The sequence below is a fragment of the Fundulus heteroclitus genome, chromosome 9 (assembly GCF_011125445.2).
Source record: "Fundulus heteroclitus isolate FHET01 chromosome 9, MU-UCD_Fhet_4.1, whole genome shotgun sequence".
Taxonomy (NCBI): Eukaryota; Metazoa; Chordata; class Actinopteri; order Cyprinodontiformes; family Fundulidae; genus Fundulus; species Fundulus heteroclitus.
Genome location: NC_046369.1, coordinates 16,660,153 through 16,668,899, shown reverse-complemented (window position 1 = coordinate 16,668,899; position 8,747 = coordinate 16,660,153). Strand labels below are relative to the sequence as shown.

General features: G+C 41.6%; 1 protein-coding gene across 1 annotated transcript; it reads left to right on the top strand.

Annotated features, from left to right (window-relative positions):
* The first annotated feature begins 204 nt into the window (after nucleotides 1–204).
* lsg1 (large 60S subunit nuclear export GTPase 1) lies at nucleotides 205–8,541 on the top strand. Its single transcript, XM_012866012.3, has 14 exons — nucleotides 205–480; nucleotides 654–780; nucleotides 1,922–2,042; nucleotides 2,124–2,210; nucleotides 2,385–2,471; nucleotides 4,813–4,873; nucleotides 5,116–5,292; nucleotides 5,392–5,739; nucleotides 5,840–5,941; nucleotides 6,022–6,165; nucleotides 6,259–6,382; nucleotides 6,486–6,565; nucleotides 7,546–7,719; nucleotides 7,818–8,541. The coding sequence occupies exons 1-14, from the start codon at nucleotides 376–378 to the stop codon at nucleotides 7,995–7,997; spliced, it is 1,917 nt and encodes a 638-aa protein (XP_012721466.2). The 5' UTR covers nucleotides 205–375; the 3' UTR covers nucleotides 7,998–8,541.
* Nucleotides 8,542–8,747: the final 206 nt, after the last annotated feature.

Here is an 8,747-nt window from a genome sequence, read left to right as displayed (position 1 = left end):
TCTTGTTTCTAATGCAATGGGAACGAAACTTGTTTTTGTCCTAATTTCTACCGAGCACATTTAAGAGCTGGACAGCTCAACAAAAATAAATATTTTATTAAGTTTTAACCAACAACATTATTAATGCAAGAATGTCCAAATTGGTTTAATTATTTATACGATATAATATCATTATTTGTTGGGGAAAAAAACACAATTTACCGAAAGTTGCTCGGAAGTGAATACCGGAAGTGTAACTCTCTCTGGTTGCTCCACTTCCACAGCTCGCGACAACAAGGCAACGCACATGTGTCACCGGCGTTAGAGACAGAGAGACCTTCTTTTTCCCTACTAAAAGTGTTATATTTTGCGGTGTGAGGATTTTCGGACGTCGTTATGGGGAAGAAGAAAGCAGGAGGAGGAGGAGCTGGACTCGGCAGAGCACTAGTGAAGGAGAGACTACAGGCGAGCAAGGGGAAGAAGAAGAAGGGAGACTCCTGGGTAAGACGAGACCGCAGCGAGCAGCATTTTACTGGTGGAAATTAGCTGTTTAACGTGTTTTAAATAGCATTATAGAACAGCAGTTTGGATAGAGTGCGGTTTGATGCGCAGAAACCGATCATTAGGAGGATCGTGCGAGGTGCTGATTCAGAGTTTTTTCTCCACGTTTCCAGCTACACACCAGTGAACTGAACGATGGATACGACTGGGGTCGGTTGAACCTGCAGTCGGTGACAGAGCAGAACTCCATGGATGACTTCCTCGCCACAGCCGAGCTGGCAGGGACGGAGTTTGTTGCAGGTAAAAGTCAATTCAGCTCTTCAATGCGGTTCCCCTCAGAGAATTTCACTCCTCGTCGACACGAAAACTTATAACCAGGCTGTTCGTTTTTGGGATTTGAACCCTTCTTCTCTCAAAGTGAACCGGTTTATACAGCAAGAAAAGGCTGCAAATGAGATCAAAAACAAAAATACAGAGTTAAATGAAGAAATACACCCTGTAAATGTTTAGATCGATGTCCTTTAGTTGCTGAGAAACCCAAAGCTCTTAATTCTGGCTGATGTTGAACAACTCTTCTTATCATTGAAGGTAGATCTGACTTTTAAGCATACACCATAAATATTTCCTTCCAGAGGCTTAATGTTGGCTTGTTTTTTTCCGATTCAAATAAAAAAAAATTCAGTGTAATTTAAGGAGAATTTGTCTATAGAATAATTGTTACATTGGAGCGCTAAAGTTACAACCAACTAGCGGTTGATTTGAGGTAAAATTAAAGAACTCGCTGGAGATCTTTCTTTATTATCCCCTCTGTATGATGTTGCTTGTGTGAGCCAAACAGACCCTCAGCATGCTGCTGCCACTACCGTGCTGGACAGTTTTTACAGTGTTCTTAACTTCTTCACGTTATTTTAGTCAAATGACTCTTGTTTTTGTTTTGTTTTTTTGTTTTTCTCCACTCGTCGGACCATAAATGGCGCAGCGTCATAAGCTTTCAGTTCTGACCAATGTCAATGTGTTCTTTAGATTCTGCCAAAAAAAATTGTCACCTGTCCTGCCAGAATTATCCCAGGAGCTTCCAGTAGGACCTGTGCACCCAGTTGTTGTTTTTAAAAACTAATTATAATACTTCCTGCCTGGAAAAAGGGGAATCAGTATATTAGTCCATCCATCCTGACAATCATTTCTTTAGAACCGTGATGGATAGACTCTCCAGTCCTTTGCAAAGCCAATGTTTGTATCTGTAAAAAAGAAAAAGAAAAATAATCTAAATCTTTATCATAACATGCAGGAGTGTATCTGTACTTGACAGTTGTAAGTTTGAACTTCTGGCTTTGTGAAAAAGTACTAGCAGCTTGAAGCAGCGTTTGAGGGACCTCACTTACTTCAGTATCGTCCACTCCCCAGTTTTTTTGTTTCTAACTTGTCGTTTCTGCTGTCCCAGAGAAACTCAACATAAAGTTTGTCCCAGCCGAAGCCAGGGCAGGCCTGCTGACAGCTGAGGAGAAAAGCAGGTTGAAGGAGCTGCACGAAGAAAACAAGCATTTCCTCAGGATTCCTCGGCGGTAAGCTGCGCTGACCTGGTCGAGTCCAAAGCATTTGACAACGTTTTGCTGTCAACAGTGTTTTGTTTTGGGTGTTTTCAGTCCTCACTGGGATGAAAGCACGACTCCAGATTCACTTCAGCAGGCAGAGAAAGACAGCTTCCTGCAGTGGAGACGAGAACTTGCAGAGTATGCATTCATTTTTGTTCTCAGTAAAGTTGTTTTACTACCGGACCCTACTATAGTGTTACTATAAAGCAATATGGTGTACAACCAAGAACTACCGAACTGAGAACACTGGCTTTTGTTACATTTGTGTTGGACTTCTCTGAAGGTAATCTAATCTTGTGATATTTTCCAAAGACTGGAGGAGGAACAGAAGTTAATTCTAACGCCGTTTGAGAGGAACCTTGAATTCTGGAGACAGCTGTGGAGAGTTATCGAGAGAAGGTAAAATTATTTAATGAGAAATACAGTGCTTTGGAAAACGGCTCATACTCCTCAAATCTTTTTTTTTAATAATTTGTTTCATTACAAACACAACCTTCAATGTATTTTATAGGATTATACGTGAAACACTAAGTAGCCAAGAATTGTGCTGGAGAAGGTAATGATACAAGGTTTTCAGTTTCTTTACAAAAAAAATCCAAAGGCGTGCATTTGTATTCAGTCCCTCCACCCAAATCTGTGTGGAGACATCTTCTGCTGCAATTACACCTGCAAATCTGTTGGGATACGCCTCTATCAGCTTTGCACATCTGGAGATTTATTCTCATTTATACTCATTTCTCAAAATGGCTCAAGCTGAGTGAGATAGGATGGATAGCACCTGTGAACATATATTTTCAATTCCGTTTATTAATATGGCGCAATGAAACAAGACTCGTCATCTCTAGGCACATAACAACAACAAAAAAACAAAGTTAAACAGAACACGTGTGGTGTAGCTACGATGAAGAGAAAATCAGAGAGAACATAAAGTTAAAAGCTGTTTTAACAGCAGTTAATGCAAAATCGGAGAGTAGTAGGAGAATGCAGCAGAGTAAGGGAAAGTATAACCCTTTTAAAAGCATAACTGCAGAGATAACTCGGGATAACCTAGGTCACTCTAACTGTGAGCTTTGTCAAAAAGGGAAGTTTAAGCCTAGTCTTACAAGTAGAAAACTGGGAGTTGGTTCCACAGGAGAGGAGCCTGATAGCTAAAGGATCTTAGCCTCGTGAGACCATCCTGATCTCGCGAGCTTTCAAGGTTTCACTCGCAGATCAGTCTGGCTACTTTCCGTTAAAGAAAATTTGGAGCCGTTCACCAAACGAACGTCCAATCAGCGTTGGCTTTGAGGCGGGTTGAGGTGTGACGCAACGGGAAGCGCGTCAGTTCAGTCTAAAGAACATGGCGGCTTCAGTCGATGAAACTAGCGTTAGTGTGGCTATCGAGCAAGTTTTATCGGAATTACAGAGTATTTCTCTGCTGAGCTAACGAGCCTTTACCTGCAGCAGCAAGAGTAGCTTGGCTTGTGGTTGTGTTTTCATCGTTGCTCTGTTACGAGTGACGACGAATCATGTTGATGAGTACGTCATATGCTTCGTTGATCTGATTGGTTTATTTGGCCCGTCTATCACCAACATAGGCCAATCAGCTAACCAGTATTTTCGCCCCTTCCCAAAGTTACTTCAACGGAAGGTTTCCAGATGGATATGCGAAGCAAATCTATCTGGCGAGTCAGGTTAAAAGGATCTGCCTCCCATTCTACTTTTAGAGACTCTAGGAACCACCAGCAGACCTGCAGTCTGAGAGCGAAGTGCTCTGGTAGGAACATACGGGGTAATCAGAGCTCTGATATATGAGGGAGCTTGATTATTAAGGGTTTGATATGTAAGAAGGAGAATTTTAAATTCTATTCTTGATTTAACAGGAAGCCAATGAAGGAAGGCTAAAATTGGAGAAATATGATTTTTCTTGCTAATTTTCTTCACAACTCTTGCTGCAGCGTTTTAGATCAGCTGTCGGCTGAACTTAGTGATTGTGAAAAATTACCATAGTTCAGCCCTGAAGTAACACATGTGTGGAGTAATGTTTCAGGGTCTTTCTTGTACAGGAAATTTCTAATGTTGGCAATATTCCGGAGATGACAAAAGAAAACCCGTTTAATATTGCATTTAAAGGAGATGCCCTGGTCAAATGTCAGTTCTTGTCATAGATTCACTATTAGATTTAGGTCAAGCTACTCATTTGTGAAGCTTTATTCATCTTTTATTACTACGACCAACTTCACTGTCTCTCTGGAGAAAAGTATCCCCACAGCATGATGTTGCCACTGCCGTACTTCACAATGAGGACGTGTGTCTGGGGAGGGGTGCACATGTAATAGTTGCCCTTTCATCAGGCGTTTCCACCTGAGCTGTGGGTCTCTGCAGCTCCTCCAGAGTCACCACAGGCCTCTTGGCTGCTTCTCTGATTAATGCTCTCCTTAATTGTGTGTCAGTTTAGGTGGACGGCCATGTCTTGGTAGTTTTGATCACTTTGTAAAACGTTCAAAGCTTTTGGGTAATGTTTTATAAATTCTCTATGACTTTTATCCTTTTATTCTGTGTTCCTGGTTCTGCATGATTCTCTTTATTCCCTTTAACCTTCCAGTTAAGCTGTACTTTGTGTTGTTCTGTCCCACGGGGTTCCAATAAAACACACTGTAGTTAGTGGTTGGAAAATGACAAAGATTAAGATGTGTCGGTGCTTTTTGCAAGGCGCCGTATGCTGACTGAGGTCCTAAATCACGGTTATGTTTTCCATCAGTGACGTCGTCGTTCAGATCGTCGATGCCAGGAATCCTCTGCTGTTCAGATGTGCTGACCTGGTAAGGCCCACATTTATTCAGCATCACAGTAGAATTAGGTTAGAGGGGGAACCTGCTTCACTATTTTTTGTGTTTTGAAAACAATTTAAGAATAAATAAAGTTGTATAATGAAATCAGTCTGATGCAGGAGAGAGTTTGTTGAGCTGGTTTCGTTACAGGTTAAACTATCTGTTGAATTCTGGCTTCAGAGCTCTTCTCTGATGATTTTTCTGGCTTGTGTTGTCCTCTTCTTTGCCAACAGGAGGCCTACGTGAAAGAGGTGTCGCCAAATAAGGTGAACATGCTCCTGGTGAACAAGGCAGACCTTCTGACCCGGGAGCAGAGGAAGGTCTGGGCCAAGTATTTTCAGAAGGAGGGTCTTAGAGCTGTGTTCTGGTCTGCCCTGGCTGAGAGTAACAGGCTAGATGCAGAAGAAAAGGTGAGGAAATGTAGCTGAATTGATTTGATTTTTACACAATCTGGAGCAGATACATCTGTGGCGGCTCAGTAGCTGCAGTCTGACGTGTCTTTCTCTCAGGGCATGGAAGTCGATGATCCGGAAAGCGCAGAGAGTGACCCAGAAGCAGGGGGATCCCCACACAGTGCAGACAACCAAAATGAGTTAGGAGAAGAAAAAGTGGAGGAAAATCAGGAAGGAGAAGAGAGTAGCGTTGAAGAGGATGAGCAGGACAACATAAGCGTCGATGAAGAGGACTGGCAGACGTGCTCAGAGGAGGAGGAGGAAGCTGAAGGAGGGAATGCCAGCTCTTCTGGCGAATCCTTCCACAACTCCAGCCGACTTCTGCACAAGGACGAGCTGTTGGCCGTGTTTAAAGCTGCACACAATGGGCCCAGGTGTAAAGAAGAGCAACTCACAGTAGGACTGGTGGGTAAACCCCTGAAGTTTGGTGTAGAAGAACTATTTCTGTCTTCCTCTGGATTGATTTGTTTCTGAAATAATACCTTTTGCTGTTTTGATTCATCAGGTTGGGTATCCGAACGTGGGAAAGAGCTCCACCATCAACACTATTTTAAGGAACAAGAAGGTGTCGGTTTCAGCCACACCCGGACACACTAAACACTTTCAGGTATGAATCAGATGATCGCGTTACATTCAGTCCATGTGTTCCGCCTGTAGAACGCTTTAAGTGTTTTCATCTCTTCTCAGACTCTGTATGTGGAGCCAGGGCTGTGTCTGTGTGACTGCCCCGGTCTGGTCATGCCCTCGTTCGTTTCTACCAAAGCTGAGATGATCTGCTCCGGGATTCTGCCCATCGACCAGATGAGGGATCATGTGCCCGCAGCGTCCCTCATATCCTTTAGAGAACATTTAATTGAATGTTTTTGCAATGATGTGAAGCCTTATTGAGCTGTTTGCGTCTTTAGTCCTTAACGGATTCGTCACATATGCCAGACAATCCCTCGGCATGTGTTAGAAGGGACGTACGGCATCAACATCATCAGACCACGAGAAGATGAAGACCCCGACAGGCCCCCCACCTCGGAGGAGCTGCTGAGAGCGTATGGATGTGAGACCACCGCACATTTCTTCTTCTGTAGAAAACGAAATGTTTTCCCCATTCTAACCATTTAAAGAAGGATTTTACAGAGATGTTGTCCTGGTTGTTGCAGATATGAGAGGTTTTATGACGTCCCACGGTCAGCCTGATCAGCCAAGATCAGCTCGCTACATCCTCAAGGATTATGTCAATGTGAGTTTTACTATTTGGGGAATTTTAGGGACTTTTATTAAACAAAATTTAAAAAAAATTTTTTTAAATTAAACAAATTTTTAAAAAATTGACGATACATCACACATACACTGTATACCTTACAGCAGCTGCGTTTCTATTACAAATGTGCTCAAAACTTTGTCGATGTTCTGCTAATGTTGACAAAAAACACAATTTCGCAGTTGCAATGTTTCCATTAAATAGGAAATGCAATTAAAATCACGTGAATACATTTGTTAACACATTAAAAAAAGATGGTGACACGGATGTAAGCTCTTACATGAGATATTCATATTTCAGCCATCAGAGGAGACGTCAGCGTCATTCTGAGGCGTCGGCGCGACACGCCCCTCACAATACTTACTGTTTTGGGAAATTATAGTCGCCGATGTTCCAGAAGAGCTATGGATTGAACACTTCCTGTCTTCTGCGTCTGTTTCGCCTGTACTAACATCTGGTTGTTGATCACGTATGATGCAACAAAACTGTTTGCATTGCTGTTTTGCCAGATACTTCAATTTCGATACGGTCAATAAACCACCTCATCCTAGCACAAAAACCCTTAATCAAAATAGTAGTTTTTGTCACGTTTCCATTTAGCAGATTTATTTTCTCAATTACAATTTGTGCAATTTGATGGTCAGTAGAAATGCAGCTAGTTCCTTGCAAAACTTGCACATGCCTTTTGGCAAACTCAGTACATGCATTCTTATTTTTAACACCAAGTAATGTTTTCTTTTTTGGCCAGAAAAAAATCTCCATTAAGGTTGGTCATAAACTTTATAGATTACGGCAACCTATGGAAGAGTGGGAAGGCAAAAGCTTTTCTTAGTGGGAATGTGAACATCTCATATTTTCTTCAAGCTTCTCTTCTTACCGACAGGCTCCAGCTTTGTGTCTAAAACTGATTTTCCTCTTTTGCTTTTTAAACTTTATGAAACAATGTTTGCTCCTGACAGGGCAAGCTCCTGTACTGCCATCCTCCTCCACACATTAACCCTGAAGACTTTCAGCCTCAGCACAGCAAATTCCAGAAAAGGGAGTTGGACAGCTCGGACCTCTCTGCTGTAACAAACGGACCACAGAAAATCAAGAGAATTGAAAATGTTGTCGACAAAACCTTTTTCCATCAGGTACAATAAATGCATTGACTATTTAAACTTGTTACCAGTTCTCTGAAAAAAACAATTTGACATAAAGCGCTCTACCTTTGGGGGTCATTTCCTTATAGGATAATGTCCGGGCACTCACCAAAGGAGTTAAGTCCGTCATGGGCTACAAACCGGGCAGCGGACCCGTCGGCCCAGAATGCTCCGAGTCCGAGACGACGGAAGGCAAGCCCTGGAAAAAACACGGCAACAGAAACAAGAAGGAGAAACTGCGGCGGATCACAAAACATCTGGATGGTTGATGAGGATTCTCTGAACTCTTTTGAAACCATATCATTTCAGATTAAGTGAAATAATGTAGAAGAGCCGTTCGTATCTCATTCCAAAGGACCCTGATGTTGGCGGACAGATGCCTCCTGGTTCTGTGAATACGGAGAAGTGTTGATCTTTGCCGCTACATGCTCTGATATGAAGGTTGTAATGGTTGAAATCATTCTATCATGTGGTTTGTTTGTTGGAGCTGAAGCACCAAGCGTTCAGAGTGATTTTGTAATTTAAAAAAAAAGCAAATTACTGGTAAAGCACATCAAAGTCTTTATTAAAAGGTTATGAACTGCTGACTTTTCTCCCTGTAGGGATGATTTATGTCCCCAGATGTAGCTCAAAAACATTTCTGTCAGTTATTTGCAACCTAACATCATCTTTAATATCTTGTTTAATTTTCTTAATGTTTTGCCATGAAGAGAAGTATTCATTAAAGTATAAAAAAGATTTGTTTGATGCAAGTCTTGCATCAGACATTGATATGAAATAAATAAGATGCTTAAACCCCGGCTATAAACCGTTCATTTGACTAGTTTCTTTTTATTTTAATGTTAATGTTTAATTTAATTTCCCATACATATTACTCATCAATTTAGATAAATACATTTGGAAAACTTTAATTTAGCTTTGTCCACGAAACATGAAATACTATTTTTTTTATAACTCACTTGGGGGTGGTTGGTCTTTTCCAATCCAAGCACCAATCTGGCACCACGATTTTTAGAGTG

Excerpts from the sequence above, each read along its gene's own strand:
- lsg1 (XM_012866012.3), top strand. The coding sequence starts at position 376 with ATGGGGAAGAAGAAAGCAGGAGGAGGAGGAGCTGGACTCGGCAGAGCA. Across the intron at positions 781-1,921 it reads AGGGACGGAGTTTGTTGCAG|AGAAACTCAACATAAAGTTT; the intron begins GTAAAAGTCAAT and ends CTGCTGTCCCAG. Across the intron at positions 2,472-4,812 it reads TGGAGAGTTATCGAGAGAAG|TGACGTCGTCGTTCAGATCG; the intron begins GTAAAATTATTT and ends GTTTTCCATCAG.